The following is a 24,307-nucleotide window of genomic DNA, read 5'->3' on the forward strand; positions in this document are numbered from 1 at the left end:
CTCAGTGATAAGAGGTCTGTGCAAAGCCTGGATTCGATTCCTAGTACTGCAAAGAAAGAAAAGCGGAAGGAGAAACAAAGGGAAAGAAGGGGAGAGAAAGAAGGGAAAAAAGTGAAGGAAAAGGGAAAAAAGAAAAGGAATCTAGGAAAAGCTGAAGATCTGGAGAAAAGGGTATCTTCAGGATTTAACAGTCTATATAGAACAAATGCAATCCACTTTATGAAGATTTTGTCAATAAATATTATTCATAAAATATCTTTTACTTTGAATTTTAAGTTCCATTGTAGCTTGGCACTAGCAACTCCAAATCTCCTATGTCCTCAATATTCAGGAAAAAAGCAGGAATTGTTGTTCAGAAATTAAACAGGATTTACTTGAATGTATTTGTGTAGATTTTTTAAGGGAAAGTTGATGCATTCAGGGGAATGAAAATAGATGTTAAGAAATAAAAATACAGACATCTCTGCTATAGTTAAGAAAATTAGTGTAAATGACCCATTTTTTGCTGAGTCTTAAAAATATGTCATACTTAAGCACATTGATGTTTTAAAGTTAGCTGCATATATTGTACAAAGGTATATTTTGGCTCTTTAAAGGTTATTTTCCTACATTCAAAGAAGTTTTCTTATATTAAAAACCTTTCGTGACTCAGGTTTTGTGTCTGTATACAGACGCACATACATAGGAGGGTTTTTTCCTTTGCTCATTTGTTTTGCACAGCTGAAGTGATAAGTTTAAATAATGTCCAGGGATGTTGGTCCACTGACCTTTACAGTAGTTAAGACTAAGGAAAGCATTTGACAAATAGACAAAAGAATCACATTGTGTTTCTCTGTATCTCTCCATCCCTCTTACACCTTCCCAGCCTTCTACTAAAGAATATTGCTTATTTAGTCAGGAACTCTTAGGTGACTGTTTGGAAAGTCTATAGGAAAAAACAAGATGAACCTCTCAGGCAGACTAGAGAATATAAAGTAGTTCCAATATTGGCTAAAAAAGGTAATTTATATTCAGAATGTAATGTGAAGATAAATTCTCTTTTCAGTACTTATAGTCTTTCCATTCAGAGGACTCTTGGTGGTCTTGAACATGGGAAAGGCACCTGGTTCAGATCAGGACTGCATGCTAAGCTTTACCTTAGGAAATTACATTTTAGCTTTGGTGACACCTAGCGTTGACAGAGTGCAATAAGTATTATCCCCTCTGAAAACGCAAGAGTTAGTATTTCGTTTGGAATAAATAAGTTCTCTTTATTATCAGGGCATAGAAGAGACCGAAAGAAACACAAAGATAATAACGTTGTTTAATATAGAGTAGGCATATTTTCCCAAGCTAGAAAATCAGAAGCAAATCTAAATTGTAAACTTCAAAAGACCATCACAAATGACCTTGTAAAAGTAAGGTTATTGGAAGTAACTATAAGTTACTGCAAGGACTACAGATTTATTTTTTTCCATTTTATGTCTCCCCCAAAACACCATCCACCCAGCTGTGTATGAGAACCACAATATAAACTTTGCCCTCATTCTATTCAGAGAAGAAATATTAAACTAACATAAGTGATTCTAAAGACTGACAGGTTTTCAACTTGGTTGTTAGGAATTATTTTTTAAAGTACTGCATACTATGTTTTAGGTTATTTTAAGATAATATTCATAAATATTATCTTTCCATTTTTCTAGACTACTGATAATTATTTTTCCCTCATTAATTTGTGAGGAATTTCACTTATTATTCTACACAGTTCTAATTTTCTTGCATGCAAAACACACACAAAGGTTTTCCATTTTGAGGTCATATAAGGCAGTGAAATATTTCACTCTCCTGTAAGTTTAAAAAAAAATTCCTAAGTAGTGATACTACTTTGAATCATTATTTTAGTAAAATTATTACAGTCTCTAGACTTCTATTTTGTGACATAGAACTTCACTACCATATGTGCAGCACAACAGTGACATCTTAAGGCCAAGTAAACAACAGCTCTTTCAGTCAGAGAAAGAACTTGAATTGGGATATGATTTCAAAGAAATTCCATTACATTACTAAGTAGTTTTTCAAGTTTACAAAATGCAACCAGTAGATAAAGTGCTTCTTTATGACTTCTTTTGCAGTCTTTGTGAACATTTTAATGTGCATTGGTAAACACTGACATTTTTACATAGACATATTGTATATTAATGCATGCATTCCACTACATAGTTTATTGATGCTTCCCTTGTAAAGCTTTTATGGAAATACCAACAGGCCACAGCAGCATAGCAAAAGAGGCTTAATCTTTATATAAATTGGGGCCTTTTCTGTCTCTTTGCTAGCCTAGGTGGCTATATACAAATTCGGGTGGGAGGGGGCAGGAAACACCTCTTAATAGTTAAGATTTTCTACTTGGATGTACTCTAGCCAATTCAAAACAAAATGCTTACTTTAATAAAAAAAAAAACAATTTTACCATTTTATAAAAAAATCAAATCATGACATGTTTAACTGAAATGGCTGTATTGTAATTAATATTTTGAAATAATTGTGATTTTGAGCTTCAAATTATATATAAAATGTCATTTTTGTACGTGTTAAAAGACTATATCATGATTTAACAGTACTTTTTAGTTAAACTACATATTGATGTAAATACAACTGAATGAAGACATATTTACTACTTTATTAACATAGATTGTGAATGTACTTAATGGGTTTTTTTCTGCAGTATGAGACCATAACAACCTTGAAAGCTGCTTCATTTATGTGCAAAGAAGTCCTATGAATCTATATTTTAAATTTACTGAATCAGTGAAATTAATTAATTTGCAAATGCAAGAATATTCTCCAGTTTTATTTTATGTATTGATACTACTGGGTAAAGGTGTACAATGTGATTAGGATGCATTTTGAAGATGCTTTCTGTACAGACACAAAATACAGGGACTAAAATAAAGCTGTGCAGTGTATAGCAGAGCCATTTTTCGGCTTTGATGTACTCAACTTTTTCAGTATTTAAAAAAGTGTTTTGAATAACATAAAAGTCTCCTTATTGTATAAATAATAAAATGTCACCTTATTGTAAAGTGTCTTTGATTTACTATTCAAGCAGACTTCTTAAAGTTGAGACATAAAGACATGTTTCTTTACAAACAAAAACATTGTAATTGATATTTGAAAAATGTAATTTTTATTATGAACATGTAGTATCTTTATTAACAATGATTTTTCATAATATAAGCATGCCTTAATCTAAAAATTTCTGTATCTATCCATCTGTGCATCTATCTATCGATCTATCGATCTATCTACTGATATACATGCTACTGCCTTGGCTACTTAATAGAATCATATGGTAATTCTGGTAATTTGAGATAAACAAAATTGTTTATATTTGAGTTTTATTAAGGCAATCTATACAAAATTCCTTTTACAAAATAACTTATAATTGCAAGTTCAGTCTTGACAAGGGCAAGCAAATCTCAAAATTAAGGTGCCAGAAAGAAAAATCCATACAGAGCTTCATTAAAACCTACTCAGAGGTACGTTATAAAACCAAGTATACAAATATACCTGCTTTGTAAGTGTTAAAGCAAAGTACTCTTTGAGACTTCTCTATAATATAGACTACTCATTGGTCTCTGTTTTCTGTAGGATTAATAAGATAAGGAATTCAATTTTATTTTCTTGGAAGAGACAAAAAGTACTTAAATACACCCCTTTTCACTGAGAGGAACTATGCAGATCCAATCTTATTGAAGCTCCTGAATTAAAAGTACTAGAATATCATCTTGAAAACAACACCAACACTTAAAAATATTGTTTTAATGCCAAAATTGTGAGAGTAGCAACAATAACATTACTTTCTCCAATAACTAAAACTTGAGTAGCATTTCTATAAAGTAAGCCCCCCTGATGAAATGATTTCATAAAACAGAAGGAAAACACTAAATTGCTAGCAAACAAAAAACTCACTAGAGTAAGAAAAAAAAAAAATCAAGATAGTAAATGCTAATTCAAAGCTTTTACTGAAAACAAGGCACAAAGTTGTATCCCAAAACTTAGGAGGCTAAGGCAGGAAGATTACTCAGAGGTCTCCCTGGGCCACATAGTCACTATCTAACAAAAAAACAACAATTAAAAAAAAACACCACCACCAAAAACAACAACAAAAAAACACAACTTGAACTGAGATTAATCACATTACAAAAGACTTATCATGGGTATGAAAAGTTTTACCTGTTTTTAATGCCAAAGAATGATCTTAAATGGAATTCATTTTATTTCTATTAAAAAGATAGAAATTGGATATTCATATTCAAGTCAACTAGTCATAGCACATGGAATACAAAAAGAAACAAGGGGAAAAATCCAAATCTACAAAAAATGCTGTTATTATAAAAATATTAAATCACATCAAATAAACTATACTTTTGAAAACAGTAGTTACAGTGTTAAAAGGAAATGAATTTGAGTAGGAAAACTTCTGTGTAAAATATTCAGAACACGTATGGAGGAAATTACATGACTATATGCATTTAACATCATTATAAATGTGCATGACATTTCAGAAAAATGAAAGAATAATAAAAGAACTTTGAATGACAATGATTATAGCCAGCTCAACTATACCAATGTCTATGTAATTACTGGGAAACTGTAGGATCAATTTTACCTGTTACCTTTGGGATGGTACTAAAACAAAATGTTCTACTATCCTAAGGATTAAGAAACAACTAATTTGTAGGAATTCGGTCTCTCAAATACTCCAGGATAGCAGCTGTTCCCTTCATTAATATGGCTGCTCGAGGAACACGGAATGGATTTCCATCTAGAAGTAATGTCCTAAACAAAAGAAAGAAACAGAGAACTTAAACATTTTCTATTTGTGGACGTTTCTTTCAAGGAAATAAATTATTATTTATAATTTTATAAATCATGCACTTTTTCCTATTGGTCGATTTTCAAATCAGAGCACTTAAATACTTGGACTAATAGCTATAAGAACCAACACACAATATTAATTGAATAATTATTACATGAAACTAATTAAAATAAGTAACTTTTATTTACTGGTCAATTTTTCAATAACTCTATGATGTAGGTACTATAAATATTCCTATTTTACAGATGAGAAAAAACAAATTTAGGGAAAATAGGCTTGCTTAAAATCAAATAGTTCCTAAATGCTGAATCTTTGGTTTGAATCACCATTTACTCTAGATTCTTCTCAGTTTTATATGAAAACATAATAAGTGATCAGATTAGATTATACAAACATTCAAACTGACAAGCATCCATCCACACCAAGAATCATAATCAATGTATCAGTTCACCACTTCTGAAAAACATTAAAATGTCTGTCCTTTCCATCCTTGACTATACACACACATATGTCAATTAACATGTTTGGAAATAAAGTTCCTAAGCCCTTTAAAACTTAAAAGACTTGTTTTCTTTATATAATTCATGAACTATCCTCAATTAAAAATATTTTAGCCGGGCGCTGGTGGCTCACGCCTGTAATCCTAGCTACTCAGGAGGCTGAGATCTGAGGATCGCGGTTCAAAGCCAGCCCGGGCAGGAGAGACCATGAGACTCCTATCTCCAATAAACCACCAGAAAACCGGAAGTGGCGCTGTAGCTCAAGTGGTAGAGCGCTCGCCTTGAGCTGAAGAGCTGAGCGAGAGCGCCCAGGCCCAGAGTTCAAGTCCCACGACCGACAAAAAAAAAAAAAAAAAAAAAAATATTTTAAAGCTGGGCACTGGTGGCTCAGGCCTATAATCAATCCTAGCTACCCAAGAGGCTGAGATCTGAGGATCACAGTTCAAAGCCAGCCCAGGCTTTGAGGCTTTGAGTCTGTGAGACTCGTATCTCCAATAAACCACCAGAAAACTGAAAGTTGTGCTGTGGCTCAAGTGGTAGAGCACTAGTGTTGAGCTGAAGAGCTGAGGGACAGTGCCCAGGCCCAGAGTTCAAGTCCCATGATCAACAAAATATATATATATATATATATATATATATATATATATATATATATATATATATAAAATCAATTTTAATAGTTTCTGCAAACAAAATCAGAAGCCATACACCATATTGTATAGTTGATCTAAATTTTATCTTTAGCCAGGCATGGTGGCAAACACCTAAACCCCAGCTATTCAGTAGGGTAAAACAAAAGCAATGCATTTGAAGTTAATCTGAGATGTATAGCAAGTCCTTATCACAAACTAAAATTTAAAAGGATTGGAATGCCGCTTAATAGTAGAGCCCTTGCCTAGCACACCTGAAGGCATGGTTTTAATCCTCAATACCACAAAGAAAGGCAAGGAGAGGAAGAAAGGTAGTAGGGTCAGGGAGTAGGGAAGAGGGAGAAAGATAGTGAGATCACCAATATTTATAAATTATTTCAATAATTCCTTTGTTTTTTAACTCCTGGGGAAAAAGTTAATGATAGTTGAACTTAATTATTCACAGATTCCATATTTGCAAATTTGAATATTCACTGAAGTATGCAACTCCAAAATCAGTATATGTGGTACTTCAGGGGCATTTACAGGCATGCAGAGCATAGAAAAGTATGAATCACTCAAAAGGCTATGTCCTAGCTTAAGTCAAACAAAGTAATGCTCTATCTTTCTGTTTCAGCTCTTATATTGGAAACAAGTGTCCTTCCTGTGGTCAATCAAGTGCAACAGTTTTCAAATTCCTTACTTTTTCTTGATGATTTCATTGTTTAAAATGTCCTCTAATAGGTGTGAAAAGGCATTCATACAACCTAGCACTCTGGAGGCCAAGGCAGGAGAATCTTGAATTTCAACCCAGCCTAGGCCATTAGGACTATGTTTTAAAAGATATTTTTAGATGTCTCTGTCTTCCTTTTTTATGTATGGTGTATTCAAGTGTATATCTTCAGGAAGGTTGGGAGAAGGGTACAGAGCTCAAGGGGAAAAGGGTGAAAAAGTTGCAGAAGTGGAGCTCACTGGACACAGAAGAAAGTGAACTATACAACTTGTGGGTAGAGACAGGAGGGAGAGACTGGGAGAGAGCGAGGGAACAGAAGACACTGTATGAAAGGAAATGTACTCATCACCTGACTCATGTAATTGTAATTCCTCTGTATATCATCTTTATAACAACAATAAAGTAAATTAATTTTTTAAAAAGATAATTTAAATTTAAAAAATAAACTAATTAAATAGCCCCAAAGTATAGTGTTGAAGTACTTCCAATTTTCACAGGTACAAAAGTGTATAATGGGGGCTGGGAAGGTGGCTCAGTGGTAGAGTGCTTGCCTTGCATGCATGAGGCCCTGGGTTCGATTCCTCAGCACCACATAATCAAAAAGAAAAAAGCCAGAAGTGGCACTGTAGCTCAAGTGGTAGAGCGCTAGCCTTGAGCTGAAGAGCTGAGGGACAGCACCCAGGCCCAGAGTTCAAGCCCCATGACCGACGAAAAAGAAAAAGAAAAAAGAAAAAAAAAGAGTATAATGAAGAAAATACATACATTATTTTATTTTAGGATTAAATTATAGTGCTCTTGGCCATGAATTCAATGCTAATGAATCAACAATAAATTTAGAAGGTGTCTACACAGAAACACACAAAACAAGGTTATGTACTGATGGGCTGATAAAAATGTTGGGATCAGGCTCTTATAGAAAAAGAATACTTAGAAGCAATATTCAATATTCTCCAGTTCACTTCACAAAGACTTTATAGAACATGACTATAGCCAATAATAATAATCAACCAAGTTTACTTACAGCAGATACCAGAACTGACCCAGTAAAGTAGAATTGGCCAAAAACTTAATATTCAGATAGTTATAGTAAAGTTATTTCTGGCACGTTCTGCTTAACTAGTTAGCTTTCTAGTAACATCTCCAATTCCCTTTATATCTAATGGACTTAATGAGTGTTTACTATGTTTTAGGCACTAGAACAAATCTTTTTTAAAGATGGCAAAATAGTGATACAAACTGAGTCCAAAAGAGCATGATGATACATCAGAACAGGAATTAATTTTGCTGGAGAAAAGCAAAGACCTTCAAAGGGGATAGTATGATTACTGATGACAACTGTCTAAAGGCTGGAGGAATAGCTACTGTAAACAGTACAAACAGCCTCTCTATAGAGCAGCACACAGACTGAAACTGGAATGACACAAAGAACATAAGTATAGTCCCTGTGCAAGGATGGCACAAAAAAAGGAGAAAGGAGAAGGGAAAAGGTAGGGCAAATAACTTTGTTAACATTGTAAGTTAACAAACATAAAGGAAACAACATTAAGAACCCCAGTAAAAGCTTTTGATCAATGGCTGAGGGACGGGGAAAGAGAAACAGACTATTATTAGGTGGGTAGATGAAAGAAGTTTGAATTCAGACAAAATAGATAGTGACTATGTAAATAGCACAATGACACCTGTTGAAGTAGTTTTGTGAAGAAGGAAGAGAGAATAATAGAAGAATTGAGACTGATTAAAAATATTGTAAACGTTTGGAAATATAACATTGAACCCCCATATTAACTAATGAAAGCTAAGAAAAAATAGCTAGTAAATAAAACAGATTGAGAAAGAGTGACAATGTCCAAAAAGATATGTACTCTTTATCCAAAAAGGTATGTACTCTTTACTCAACTTACATAACTCTAACACCTTTGTATATCACCTTTATAATAACAATTTTAAAATTATATTAAAGATTTTAAAAATAAGAACAAAAAGCTCAGGCACTGAGCATTACCCAGGCACTAGTTCAAGCCCCAGTACCAGAACAAATAATGATGATCATGATGATGATAACAATAATAATAATGTCCTATATGCAATGCTAAAGGGTTCATATTTTCCTGACATTTTTATGTAGAGCTTGCATTATAAGCATATAAAAAAGTACTACTAATATAGCCCATATATTTATACATGTTTACTACATATGTATACTATATGCATATACTATATAAATAAAGTTTAAAATATTTGATCAAATTTGAAAAACAGAATTGGGTTTCTGAGTTTTTTTAACTCTATTATTTAGTAGTTTAAAAATCAACAAATTCAGAAGAATGGTGTAGTTACCTTAGATTCACGCAATTTCCAAGCTCTGGTGGAATTTGTAAGAGGTCATTATTTTGAAGGTCCAATGTGATCAGATTTTCCATCATCTTCATTTTCCCAGGGTCTAGAGATCCAACCTGATTGTTACTAATCAGAACAGTTTCTAGTGTGGGGATACGATACAGAACTTCAGGGAACGTTTTGAACCTATTAATATATGAACAGAACACCTAAATATACTGGAACTAGAAGTTAAAATCATTCCTTAAAAAGAAGATTATAAATTATGTCATGAAATAATGTTTTCTTTAGGAATTAAGTCTTACATTCAAATTTCCTAGAAGAAAATATATTAATTTTAGAAACCTTGCAATACATGCTAACTGGACAAACTTATAAGTTACTACCAATGATAAATCAAAAATCCAACATTTGGAATAAATTCTTTGTTGTTTTACTATTCATATTCAGTAAAACATTCAGACATAAAGAAATTCGGAGGTCTCATGCAGGCATTCTTTCCTAGTTCATTTATTATAAACCACTATCTATACATAAAGTACAATTTGTGATATTTTTTAAATATACAAAGTTCATTCCAAAATGAATGATCTTTGTGTTTTTCCAAAGATGACACCAAGCAAAGATTCTTGCTCTCCAAAGCAAAAGACAGAAGATTGGGGGGGTCTCTCAGGAATACTAAATTAACCCCAAATCACAGAGGGTCCCATGGTGTACAGTCTGGTTGCTACAGTATAAGTTAAATTGTAACCTAGGCTAGAAAAAACAAGAATAGGCTGATGGAGAGAATTTCATAGATGTGATCTTTTCATTTCTCAATACTTCCCTTCCCTTGCTGTTAAAAAGTGCATTGGCTGGATGCCATTGGTTCACACCATAATCCTAGCTACTCAGAAGGCTGGTTCAAAGCCATGAGGCTATTATCTCTAGTTACCAAAAAGCCAGATGTGGAGCTTTAGATGAAGTGGTAGAGTGGCAACCTTTAGTGAAAATACTAATGGACAGTGGCCAGACCTGAGTTCAAGTCTCAGTACCATCACAAAAAAAGAAGAAAGCAAGCGGCAACAGTGAAAGGGAAGCTCAAGACAACTCTGAAGTTCCAGTGTCACTTGAGAATGGATAACCAGTGATACAGATGGCCCAAGTTACTCCAAAAAAGCCTCTCTTTTCTTTACCAGCCCCCAACCAGGAACAAAATAATTATAAAAGATGAAGCTCATTTTTTAACACAGAACTTAGGGCTAGTTTGTACTACTTCCCCAAATACGTTACTTATAATGCAACAGATAGTTCAATAGACAATTCAATAGAGAAGTGATAGCTCAATTTACAAGTAAAAATTAAGAGACACCTGAGAAGTATGCTTAAGCAGCAATATGGCTATAAACTATTTGTGTAAGAGAACACAAATACTGAAGCCAACAGAACAAATATCAAAATGAGAAGTATACATTTTAACAACACTGCATTATTTATATATAAGCTTGCGATTAGTATTTTAAAAATTGCTACTAGCATCAATTTTCATCATAAAAAACTATGAAACAATGACTAAGAGCTCAATTGGATTCAAACTACCTAGATTCAAATACTAGCTCTATAATTTATTATTTAAGTATGCTTAAGTTATTTAAATCTTCAATTTTTAACTAGACATAATAATAGAACCTACCATACAAGATTTTTATAAGGATGAGATGATATATCCAAGTGCACAGTACAGCACCAGCAATAACTAGCTCCCAGAGATGTGAACTATTCTTAATCATCTGTAGTATTTTGATCATGTTTGCATACAAAAAAATCTAATTTCATTTAGCATAAAAAGCTCTTAAAGGTCTAGCTACTGTTTACATGTCTAACTTCATCTGTTATTCTCTAGATCTTCAATTTATGGACTCCACAGGATATCTGAATTTCTTGAAGTACCTCAAACATACCAAGTTATAACTTATTTGTACTACAGCACATGCTATTCGTTGTAACTGGTAGTTCCTTTTCCTGTATGCCTGGCAATGTCTATTGCCTCAGTTTCAAAATTACCTTCTCTACCTTCAGGTAATCTCAGAATATTTCTTTTCTTATGTGTTGTGATTCTATTTAAGCAATTAAAATCATTTATTTGAATATTTGTCTAAATAAATCTATTTATCTAGATAAATCTAAAATTTAGATTTCTCAAAATGGTAAAAGAGAATAAAAATCTGCTATATATCAACTGAAAATTCTAAGCAAGCTGTATCACTTTCAAGTATATTGAATGAATGAATATTGGATAAATGAAAATAAAATATGACTACTAAAATAATGGGCATTTTTATACATGAAAATAAAATATGACTACTAAAATAAAAATGGGCATTTTTAGTTGTTTTCTCGAGTTAGAAAGACCTACATTTTTCTACAGAATGACTTCTAGAATTACCTTAATATCTCTTACCTATTAAAGGACAGATTGATTGTTTGTAATCTTGTCAGTGATTCCATTTCTTCAGGCAAAGAATTTAAAATATTGTTCCTAATGGCAAATTAAAACAGAGGAGTTACAAAGTTTAAAACTTTCATTAAGTTTAATTTATAAATCATCAACTTTTTTTAGGGAAAAAAAACCATTCATTTAAGTTCTTACTGTCAGTTCTTAATCTCATCTCATTAAGGCTAAGTTCTGAGTATTCTGAATCAATCAGTGGCTCAAAATATTTAGTGTGCCAATATGCAGTCAACTCTTTCATAATAAATATGAGGTAGATACTGTAAATTAATTATCTCCTTCATAATGAATTCAGCAATCACACTATATAGGATTTGGATCACAATGGTATACCACCTGAAATAAATATTCTTAATAATAATACATATATCTTATATAAAGACAAAAATTTCAGAAGTGGCACTGTGGCTCAAGAGGTAGAGTGCTTGCCTTGGGCTGAAGAGCTGAGGGACAGCACCCAGTCTCAGAGTTCAAGTCCCACAACAGACTAAATAAATAAATGCAAATTTTTCAACTCCAGGAATATTTAGAAAATAGGAAAAAGTGAAAAGTGAAATAAAAGAGATTATATATGTTTAGAAACATCTATTCAATTGGTCTACTTCTATCTAAGTTTAGAATTTCAATTTATACAATGCTTGCTTATTTATATCTCACTACACTACAATAAACAGAATTATATTTACTGTTGGAAGAATCTGGGAGCAATGTTATAATGAAAGTTAACAGCAAGGTAGAAAGTGTCTAGTAGCATTATAGCTACTATCAACAGAAAATACTTATGAGAAGCAGGGCACCACTGGCTCATGACTGCAACCCTAGCTATTTGGGAGGCTGAGACTGGAAGAATCCAAGCTCAAGGCCAGCTGAGCAGAAAAGGTCAAAGATCCATTCTCAATCACAGACAGGCACAGTGTAACACTCATTCTCAGCTATAAGGAAGGCTAAGATTAGAAAGACCTCTGATCCAAGCTGGCAAAGGTCCAAAAACCTCCATCTCCAAAAAGGAAAGCGGGATGCAGTAGCAAAGGCCTGTCATCCTAGCAACAATGGGAAGCCTTACATCCCACCACTCCCTGCACTACATATTGCATTCAAGACTAGCTTGGGATACGTGAGATCCTGCCTCAAAAACAGGAGAATAAGAAACACAGAGAGGAAGGGATGGTATGGGGAAACAAAGGAGGAGGCAACAATGCTTGATAAGAAATATACTCACTATCTTGCCCATGTAATTGTAACCCCTCTGTATGGCTTTTTCACAATAAAAAAAAAAAAAAAGAAACACAGAGACAGAGATAGAAGAGGGACAATTAGCATAGCAAGAAGAGCTATACTCTTTCATTTTTATGAGAGGTTTAGTGTATAGTTCAGTCAAGGGCCAGACTGTATATGCCACGAAATATCTGGCTAAAAAGAGCTTAAGAAGCATAACTTTAAACTAAAACCACCTGTAATAACAATATAAAAGTATGAGAGTAACCTAGGGAATAAAGATATTTTTACAAATAAAAATTTTAAATCAAGCCAAGTGCCAGTGACACTCCTGCTACTCTGGAGGCTGAGATCTGAGAATCCTAATCAAAACCAAACCAGGTTAAAAAAAGTCCATCAGATGCTTATCTATAATTAATCATCAAAAAGCCAGAGAAACAAATATGACTCAAGTGGTAGAGCACCAGCCTTGAGCAAAAAAGCCAAGTGAGAGTATGAGGCACTAAGGTCACACCCCAGTACAAAATGAAAAATTTAAATTATATCAGAGCAAATAAATTACTATATAATTCTGTTTCCCTCTAAAGAACGGTCAAACTTCTGATACTGTCACTCCAAATTGGACATAAACTAAACCTCATATTATTTATGAATAGATCAAAATAGTTTCGATTATTTTTGCCAGGCATAGTATTCTTTTACTTTATGGCTTTGTGTATTAAATGTAGTATTTTAAACCAAGTAGGTTCCTTAAAGAGAAGTCATGCAAGCTGATCGACTAGCGAGGGCTGTGTCAGCCCTCAACTATTTATCCGGGCACCAGTGGCTCACACCTGTAATCCGTGAGACTCTTATCTCCAATAAACCACTAGAAAACTGGAAGTGGCGCTGTGGCTCAAGTGGTAGAGCGCTCACCTTGAGCTGAAGAGCGCAGGGTCAGTGCCCAAGCTGAGTTCAAGCCCCATGACCAACCAACAAATAAATAGATAAATAAATAAATAAATACATACATACATACATACATACATGCGTACATACATACATACATACATACATACATACATGAAAGACAAGTTCTACATTTACCTATGGAATATGACTTAAAGGGCTAGTAAAGCAAACATCAAAGAAAAATTATAACTTTTTTTCTAAATCATGCAAAGAGTATCAATAAATACCTTAGATCTAAAAAAGTCAATTTTTGAAGCATACATAACTCCACGGATATAAAGGAGAGTTTATTAAAACTGAGATTGACATCAGACACCATTTCCTTCAGTTCTACAATCCTGAAACAGAAACAATTTTAAAAATGTTACCAACTGCATCAAGTCAGAACTATATGCAGATTACCATATTACTTCTGCTGAAATGATTTTCTGTACTTTTTACTTTTTCACAAACATTCCAAAGATTTTACATGCATAAATAATAAGCATAAAACATTAAATGACCTTACTATATTCTGTGTAAAATCTTCCACTTGACCTTAAGTGTATGTTGAAGCAATTTAAAACTCCACTTTTTCTGTGTTTAAGCCAATTGGCACAAAGGAGACTAATAGACCTATTCTTATATCTTAATTTGAATCCATAAAACAAATAGGTATGGATCTATAGCAGAGTGATTTTCTATTTTTTTTTCTACTAACTATATGTTACTTCAATATATTTAAATTTTGTTTGAAATATGTCAACTTTATTTGGGTATATGGTTTTCTGCTAGCTAACCAATATTTTTCAAAAGTTCAGAGACATAAAAGTTCACAAACTAAAGATTTTGCTAGCTCACAACAATAAAGATGCATTAAACAGTACAAATCCCCTATTAATCCACTGCATTGGGTGAGCTCTTTAACAATTTACTTGTGATGTTCATTATTATTTTTTTTTGTTGGGGGGGGGGGTGTCTTGGGACTTGAGCTCAGGACTGGGGCATTGTTTCTGAGCTATTTTGCTCATCTAGAGCTCTACCACTTGAGCCATGGCTCCACTTCTGGACTTTTGGTGATTAACTGGTGCCAGAGTGCCACTTCTGTATTCTGGTGTTTAAATGGAAATAAGAATCTCACGGACTTTTCTGCCTGGGCTAGCTTTGAACTGCAATCCTCAGACCTCAGCCTCTTGACTAGCTAAGGATTACAGGTATGAGCCACCAGTGCCCAGCTTTTCCTCTTGTGTTTGTTAGAAAGAAAAAGTAATTTCATATTTTAAGAATTCTAATATCTATTTTCCTTTACAGTGTATGAGAACTAAAGTGTTCACAATAATGTATACTACTCAAAACAATTGAAAAAAGTAATAATAGTAATACAGGAAATTTAAGTTTATTACTTAATTTGTTTAAACCATGGGAAATCATTTCACAAAGATGTAATACAACTGAGAACAAATGATGTTTTAATGGAAATTGCAGTGAAAAGAGTTCTTACCTTTTCGGAATTTCAGATAGATGATTCTTACTGAAGTTAATAGAAGTGATTATGTTGCCTTTCACGGAATCAAATACTTCATCAGGAATCAAAGCTGTTTGCTTATCACTAAATGAAAAATTATTTTTAAAATGAAATATTCTTATCAATCCAGAAGATGACTATTGCTGTTTGTTATTATGGTTTGATTATTACCATTTTTTTTTAATTTAAAAGTGCTGCCAAAAACAAAACAATTACAAAAAACCTGAGAACATTTTGAAAGTGGTACTGTGGCTGCAGTGGAAAAACACTAGCCTTGAACACAAAGAAACTCAAGGACAGAGCCCAGGTCCCTGAGGTCAAGCCACAGGACTGGCAATAAATAAATAAATAAATAAAGTGCTGGAGGCATGGATGCCTTGTAAGCATGAAGCTCTGAGTTCAAATCCCAGTATTACCAAAATATTAAACAATAAAAAATATTTTATAAAGTTTTCAAACTAATTATGAAATTTTGTGAAGAATGACACAAAAACTTACAAACACATAAAGTGTTAGGAATTCAGAAAGTTAGGAATTCAGAAAATACATTGTGTCACATCTGCATGTTTCACATGTCCAAGTGTGGGGTGAAAAGAGCAGACATATTTTTAGAGTGTGGGAAACCTATAAGTAATATAGTAAGTGAATAGTTCTTTCTTCTACTGCTCAGTAAGGAAATAGAAAAACTTAGAAAAAATTATATTAAATGAAGTAACCCAGACCCAGAGACACACAAGTTGCATGGTTTCCCTAATTTGTGGGAGCTAGAATGTGCCTATAAATCTGGAAGTAAACACTGAGTAGCACCCAAACAGTTATAAATGAATTAACTGAAGTATAACAGACTCTATGGACAATGGAAATAGTATAATTCTTTAGAAAGACTTAGTAAAAGCCCAACAAAATAAGTACCAGAAAATGGGTATTTGTGCCAGGGGAAGGGCAAATGGAAAGAGGTAGAAGAATGAATGGGAGAAATGAGTAGAATGCAAGCAAGGACACATTGCACATGCCACAGAACTGGCAAAAATAAGGGAAGGGAGTTGAAGGGGAATGAAGATATTAAAGGGATGACACAGATCAAGATGCATTATATATATAAATTGCTTTGTAGAACTTAGCCTCCTGAGTAGCTAGGATTACAAGTGTGAGCCACTGGTACCTGGCCCATGTAACTTTTTTTTTCTGAAGGACTCTTTTTCAAAATTTTCCCTATGTGTTTTGTAATATTTACAACAATGAATTACATACCTGTAGTCTAATAATTTTAATGTGATGATAGAGTGTACATTGACTCTGGACTCACTTGGTAGTGTCATAGCAGTCTCAGTACGAGAGTCACTCTGGCTAGGTTCATCATCTGGCAAAAGAGTTATATAAAACCAAAATTTATACTATGAAGTCATTTTTAAATTCTTTTTGTGTGTGTGTACCAGTGCTGGGGCTTGAATTCACGGCATGAACTTTGTCTCTGAGCTTATTTTGTTCAAGGCTAATGCTCTGTCACTTCAGCCACAGCTCCATTTCCAAATTTTTCTGGTAGTTTAGTGGAGATAAGAGTCTCAGACTTTGCTGCCTGTGCTGGCTCTGAACCGTGATCCTCAGATCTCAGCCTTTTGAGGAATTAAAAGTTAATCCTAACCACCCAGAAGGATCATAGCTCAAAGCTGGCCTGGGCAAAAAAGCCTATGAGGTTCTTATCTTTATTTTTATTTTTTTATTGTGAAAATACTGTACAGAGGGATTCCAATTACATGGGCAAGATAATGAGTACATTTCTTATCAAGCATTGTAGCCTCCTCCTTTGTTTCCCCTTCCCATCCCTTCCCAGCCCCCCATCCCCCACCCACCAAAGTTGTAAAGTTCGTTTTCGACATGACAACTTGTACTGTCCAGCAAAAAGCCACTAAAAAGGGATGTACTCTTCTAAAAAGGGGATTGATCTGAAAGATAAATTTACTTGTCATTAATTTTCACAAATTGGTTAATTTTTTATCATGTTCATTTCATGTGTACTTAAACCTCAATAATAATAAAAAAATTCATTTGGGTGCTGGTGGCTCATGACAGTAATCCTAGCTACTCAGGATATTTTGAGGTTCATAGTACAAAGGCAGCCCAGGCAGGAAAGTTCATGAGACTCTTATCTCCAATTTACCACCAAGAAGGCCTGAAATGGAGATCTGGCTCAAATAGTAGAGTACTAATCTTGAATAGAAAAACTCAAAGACAGCACCCATATCCTGAGTTCAAGCCTAGGACCAACACACATATGCAAAATCAAATTTAAAAGACCCACTAAATAGCAAGTTCAATGAATGAAAGCAGAGACACACCAAATTATTATATATATATATATATATATTTTTTTTTTTTTTTTAGTATTGGGGTTTAAACTCTGGGCCTCATGCTTGCAGTTGCTCTACTACATGAATCATATCCTTAACCCTACTATCATCAAAACAATGGGAGAAAAGATGCTGTAAGTTTCCAGTGAGAAAAACACCCTATTAGCTGTGCAAGTAACTGGTTGCAAAATAATAGGACAATCCATTAATTTGGGAAAAGAAAAAGTGTGTGTGTGTGTGTGTGTGTGTGTGTGTGTGTGTGTGTGTGTGTGTGTGTGTGTGTGTGTGTGTGTGTGTGTGTGTGTGTGTGTGTGTGTGCGTGCGCGCGCGCGCGTGCTCACACACACGCGGGCTCCTAACTTTAACTCATGGCCTGAGTGCTGTCACTAGTTGTTCCAGACTAGCAATCTACAACTTGAGCCACAGTTCCACTTCCAGCTTCTTGGTGGTTCGCTGGAGATGGATTTTCCTTCCCTTCCTTGTCTGGCTTGGAACCACCACCATCCTCACATCTCAGCCTCCTGATTAGCTAGGATCACAGGAATGAACCACTAGCACCATGAACAACACACTCTTTTTTTATTCAGGTGGAAAAGTAGTACTGGAATTTGAATTCAAGGCCTTGCCTTGCATTTGTTAGACAAACATTCTACCACCTGAAACACACATAAGACCCTTTTGCTTTTTTTTCAGATACGGTCTCAACTTTTTCCAGGGCAACCTTAGACCACAAACTTCTTATCTCCACTCCCACAAAACTGGGAATTCCAGCTTATTTTTTGAAATAGGATTTTGTTATTTTTTATGGTCTAGGCTATCATGGAATCATGATCCTCCTACCTACACCTTTGCAAAGCTGGGATTACAAGGGTATTTTTAGGAAATTCTCCACATTGATTTATTTGATGAGCTAGAGGACATGTGGGCCATTTATTTGAATGCATGTCACCTACTCAGGGTCCTCAAGGCTTCAATTTATACATCTGAAGCAAGCACGATTGATTATTCTGCACTTGTTGTAGTACATTTGTTTTTTTGCTCCTTCATTCTGTAACATCAACATATTTATTAACTAGTAAGTACTACTACAGTAAGACATGAAGACAGAAGATGAACTGAGTTCTAGTGGACAAGATAAACAGAAAAACCACAAAATAACATGGTACAGGTGTTAAGTACATATCTGTGAGATCAGAGTTTTGTGGAGAAGTAGGAAAGCCTTATATGATTTAGAAGTGCCTGGGAAATCTCCCAAAAGAGTAACTACCACAGAAGGAAGGCAAACATGTGCCTGTCTACAGAATTTAAAAGAATTTGGTACTGTGTTAAAACGTTTTAATATCTGATTTTATTATCCTGCATTAAAATGAAAGAAACCAAATAAATACTTATTTTCTAAAGCAAGAGAGCTAGGGTTTAAGAGGAGGAATGAACCTTAGGAAAACCACTAACAGTATTGGCAAAGCTTATAGATACTATAAACTCTATATAAACTCTATGAACCAAATGAGTGGCTACAGACAGGAAAAAAAAGCCAAGTCCTTGAAGGAAAAGTGGTCCATGATATGGTATTTGAGAGGGAAGAGTATAATGGCACAAATATGATCCCTAGTATAGCAACATCAGTCTCACCTGGACACTTGTTTTTTCAACCAGGCCTTGTGTTACACAACTGCCAATCTCAACACTTAGGAAACTGAGATAGGATTGTGAATTCTCAGACCATCCTGAACTACAGAGTGAGTGTGAGGTAGATCCTGTCTCAGAAAAAAAAAAAAAAAAAGAAAAGAAAAATGTAAACATTTTGGCTCCACTTATAAGAAATGTGAGAGTGAGGCCTAACAATCTGTTTTACCAAGCCCTCAGTGATTTCAATAGACATTAAAGTTTACTAAACACTATTTTCTTTTGTTGAGCACACCACTTATATTTTTAAAAAAAGATTAGTAAGAAATTTCAAAGAAACTGAAAATACATCAAATTATACAATATGTGGACAATTTATGGGAAGATTTGTACAGTTGATTTAACAAATTACTGGAAATTTTATTTAAATTTACTGCAGTGCTTAGGCTCAAGCCCAGGACCTTACACATTCCAGGCAAGTGTGCTATCACTCACTAATCTACAACTCACCCTAGTATAGTAATTTTAAAGAAATATGATCTTGCAGCTTAATAGTACAAAAGTGTTAATGAGCATCATTGAAGTTTGATGTAAGTCTAAATTCTTTTTGCTAGGGAACAGTATGTTTCCTTTCCTTTGATTCTAATAGCCACACATATTCCCTGGTTCACAGTCTTCTTCTTCCATCTTCAAAGCCAGCAACAATTGGTTTTTCTTACATTGTATCATACTGACCTCCTCTTTAGCATCTTCTGTCTGTTTTTAAGAATCCTTGTGATAATGTTGGGCATTACATTTACTCTATTACAACATCTTTATTTTACTCTTATTTAAATGATGAGCAGGGGCTGGGAAGGTGGCTCAGTGGTAGAGTGCTTGCCTTGCATGCCTGAGGCCCTGGGTTCAATTCCCCAGCACCACATAAGTAAAAAGAAAAAAGCCGGAAGTGGCGCTATGGCTCAAGTGGTAGAGTGCTAGCCTTGAACTGAAGAGCTGAGGGAGAGCGCCCAGGCCCAGAGTTCAGGCCCCACAATTGGACCCCTCCCCCCAAAAAAATGATGAACAATCTTAATTGCCTTCTGCCATGTAAGAACAGTACCACGTTGCAGGAATTAAGATGTGGAAATTGTGAGGTTAGTATTCTATCTACTATAGAAATAGCACAGCAAGATGGTACAGATAATACAGTAAGAAATTACACTGCAAAGTAAAGGCAGTTTTAGCAACAAATAATTAAGCTTAAAAATTATGTTGACTAGCCGGGCACCGGTGGCTCACACCTGTAATCCTAGCTACTCAGGAGGCTGAGATCTGAGGATCTTGGTTCAAAGCCAGCCCGGGCAGGAAAGTTTGTGAGACTCTTATCTCCAATAAACCACTAGAAAACCGGAAGTGGTGCTGTGGCTCAAGCGGTAGAGCGCTGGCTTTGAGCTGAAGAGCACAGGGACAGAGCCCAAGCCCAGAGTTCAAGCCCCACAACCAACAACAAAAAAAAATTATGATGACAGAGATCGGAAGAAGATGGTAGAAGAGAAGCTGAAGGCTAAATAAGCTCTCACATAGAAATCAGTTTTACTGTTCAGTCATAGGTTAGAGAATCACACCAAGTGTGTCCTCATGGTACAGAGAGTTTGGCCAGGGAGGGAAAATCCAGGCAGCTTGATCAAGGAGACAGATCTGAGCACTTGCCAGTAGCATTGGATGCAGCAGCTGCGGTGGCAGCCATAGCCGCCATACCAACAGAGAAAGTCTGGGACACAAAGGCACCAGACGGGGCATGCCAGCAGATTCTACTCACTACCAGCAAGAACTGACAAAGAGCAGAAATCATCCTGCTGATCGAAAACCAGGGACAGCCCAGGAACCAAGAGCCTAGCTTGAGTAGAACCCTGACATCCTCACTCCTTCTCACCTTCTCACCTCCACCTTTGATACTGACAAAGACCAGGCTGAGCAGCTAGCTTCAAGCAGGCATTGGAAGGAAACAATTGGAGCCATTAGCAGGACACAGGAACCTGACCTGACTTGCCAGGCTCAGCTTCACCCAGGGGAAAGTCACCCCACCCAGGCAGAGGAAATCCACCCCCAGGGGAGTGACTATCTTCACTGGGTAAACAGAGCCAGAGGCTGCCCCTCCCCACAGCAGCCTAAACAAACAATTGAAACTCAGTAAACATAAACCCTGAGAATGGCATCAGGCCGGGCTCAGTGCGTGTCTTAGGAGCTAGCCTCTCTGGGAAAAGCTACTGTTTGCTGAAAGGCCTCAACTCTACCCAGAACCTAGCCTCATCACCGCATCTCCAAACTAGAGGAAACAGCCATCTCCCTCTTTTGTGATACTCAAAGCAGATCTCCCTCCCATGAACTAGCCTGGGAGAAGGATCACAAAGTCCTGGGTAAGGCAAGGCTGTCTGCCTGCTCAAACAAACTGACTTAAGAAACCGATTAAGCCACTGGAAAACCAAACACCAAAAGCAGACCAGAGACTTGGAGACTGGTTACGGACACAGGGGAGATACAAGATCTTCCTCCTCACCACCCCCCCCCCCCGCACCCCCCACAAAAAAATCAGAGCTCTTTTGTCTACCTATTTTTATTACTATTTTTAATTGTTTTCTATTTTTTTCTTTCATAATTTTTATTTTAGGAGTGTATTGTGTGTGTGCATGTGCGTGCTTTTTTCAAAATCTCTTTTGACCTTTTGGCTCTTTTTTTCTCTCTTTTTTGTATGACTTAATTGCTGTTCTGCTCATATATATCTATTGTTGATTATTAGACCTTATCCCTCATTGTGTACATACTTAATCCAGAAACTTATTACTCAATTCACAACCTCTTAAGCTTAACTTCTTTAATAGTCATATTATTTCTTTTTGGCTATATAACTTTGAAGTATTCCAATTTTAAGAATTTTTATTTTTATTTTTTCATTTTTATCTTTCCCCTCCTCATCCTATCCCTTTCTTCTCTCAATATCATTTCTTTATACTTAATTTTAAGTGTTTCATTTTTTTATTTAAATTTTTGTTTTTCCATTTTTTGTTTTTTTAATATCTCTCCTATCACTCTGTCCTATCATTTCCCTCTTTGAGATTAGGACTTGGTTAAATTCACTCTCCTTTTACCTCTCCACATCTCAGCAATCTTATTTTTCCCCACAATTCTCCCTAAACCTAATAAATTCTGGTTTGTTGAATCCCTCTTGGATGTTCTTAGCCCATTAATCCATAATTGTTTGATGTTGAATAGATTGTATCTGTTGAACTAGATTGTATCTACAGCCATTTTGACTATGCAACTACAGGACTCTGGTTGATGCTTGTCTTCATATAGTGCTCTAGCACAAAATTGGTGTTGCTTTCATACCAAATGGGCAGAACAAGCCAGAGAAATACAAGAAAAATGGCAAGTCCGGGTATCTCAGCTCCCACTCATGATAATCAGGTTACAGAACAGTTAATTAACAATCCAGAGGAGAGTTCCCAAAAAGCTCTACAAACACTATTGGTAAACATGGTGAATGAAAAGATTGAAAAACTGCAAAGGATTCAGTGTGAGCATGATAGAGAGCAAGACAAGGCAAACTAAAGATTAATACAGAAACTTCATGAGCATGTTGAGGCTAACCAAAAATTACTACAGTAATCTCATGAGCATGAGGAAGGTACTCAAAGATTAATACAAGAATTGCGTGTACAGGTTGAGAACAGTAAAAAAGAAAGACAGGAATTGCGTGAGCAGGCTGAAAACAGTCAAAGAGACACACAGGAATTGTGTGAGCATGAGGAAGCTAATCAAAGAGTAATACAGGAATTGCGTGAGTGAGATGAGAATAGACAAAGATCAACAGAGGCATTCATGGAATCCATAAACAGACAGCTGAAGGAATCCAGGGAGACAGAAAAGGAATGCTGAATGGAGCCCTTCAGAAGGAAAGGGAGTCCAAGGCAACAATAACTAATCAACTAAGTGATTTGAGAATAAATAAATTTGAACACCAAATTAAGGAAGTAAAGAAGTTCATAGAAGATCTAAAACAAAGCTCCAACAAAGAATCTGAAGCCATCAAAGCCGACCAATTATAAGGAAAGGAAATAAAAAACAAAGTAGAAAGTCTTGACAGTAGGTTAGACCATGCAGAAGGTAAAAGTTCTGAGACTGAAGACAGCCTAGATATTATAAAGAATATAGTACCTAAGACAAATCCAAGAAATATGGGAGATCTATTCAACATTTGGAAGACACCATCAGAAGGCCTAATCTGACAATAATGGGTATACAGGAGCACCTAGAGACAGAAGTTAATGGTCTAGGAAATTTATTTAACAGGATCCTAGCAGAGAACTTCCTAAACATGCAAAAAGATAGGCCTATTCAGATACAAGAAGCTTTTAGAACCCCAAGTAGACCAGACCAGAACAGGACATCTCACTGTCACATTATAATCTGCACAGGATCAATTCAGACCAAGGAAAGGATCCTTAAAGCTGTCAAGGAGAAAAAAACCAATCACCTATAAAGTGAAACCAGTTAGAATAACCTCAGATTTCTCAGCAGAGACAATTAAAACAAGAAGAGCCTGGAATGATGTATGCATGCCCTAAAGACAAACAACTATCAACCAAGAATACTATACCCAGCTAAACTCTCCTGTATAACAGAGGTCAAATAAAACCTCCCATAGCAAAGAAAAACTGAAACAATATATCTCCACCAAACCAGCCCTACAAAAGATACTTAAAGGACTGGGAAGGTGGCTCAGTGGTAGAGCGCTTGCCTTGCATGCATGAGGCCCTGGGTTCGATTCCTCAGCACCACATAAGAAAAAAGAAAAAAGCCAGAAGTGGTGCTGTGGCTCAAGTGGTAGAACGCTAGCCTTGAGATGAAGAGCCGAGGGACAGGGCCCAGGCCCAGGGTTCAAGCCCCATGACCGGACCCAAAAAAATAAAAAAGATACTTAAAGATGTCCTACACATAGAAAACCAACAAGACCACAATAAAGGCCAAGAAACTGCATCCAAACTGAGAATCCAAGAACCATAGGAAAAACCCAGGTGTTGCAGCCCCCAAGAAGGTGGAACTACCTTGGCAGGTGCCTTCAAGAGTCACACCTTG

At 35.5% G+C, this 24,307-nt stretch overlaps 1 protein-coding gene across 3 annotated transcripts in view; it reads right to left on the reverse strand.

Annotated features, from left to right (window-relative positions):
* Positions 1 to 3,783: 3,783 nt before the first annotated feature.
* Lrrc40 (leucine rich repeat containing 40) overlaps positions 3,784 to 24,307 on the reverse strand; it is a 43,948-nt gene continuing 23,424 nt past the window's right edge. For 2 of the 3 annotated variants that reach the window (XM_070006826.1, XM_070006827.1), the window contains 6 exons: positions 16,470 to 16,578; positions 15,195 to 15,302; positions 13,942 to 14,052; positions 11,498 to 11,575; positions 9,058 to 9,243; positions 3,784 to 4,818 (listed from right to left, as the gene is read on the reverse strand). In XM_070006826.1, the coding sequence (XP_069862927.1) occupies positions 4,710 to 4,818; positions 9,058 to 9,243; positions 11,498 to 11,575; positions 13,942 to 14,052; positions 15,195 to 15,302; positions 16,470 to 16,578 (701 nt within the window). In that variant the 3' untranslated portion in view covers positions 3,784 to 4,709. The remainder of the gene's footprint in view (positions 4,819 to 9,057; positions 9,244 to 11,497; positions 11,576 to 13,941; positions 14,053 to 15,194; positions 15,303 to 16,469; positions 16,579 to 24,307) is intronic. The other variant, XM_070006828.1, reaches the window with a different exon arrangement.

This window comes from Dipodomys merriami, unplaced genomic scaffold, assembly GCF_024711535.1.
Source record: "Dipodomys merriami isolate MVZ:Mamm:240054 unplaced genomic scaffold, mDipMer1.0.p SCAF_7, whole genome shotgun sequence".
Taxonomy (NCBI): domain Eukaryota; kingdom Metazoa; phylum Chordata; class Mammalia; order Rodentia; family Heteromyidae; genus Dipodomys; species Dipodomys merriami.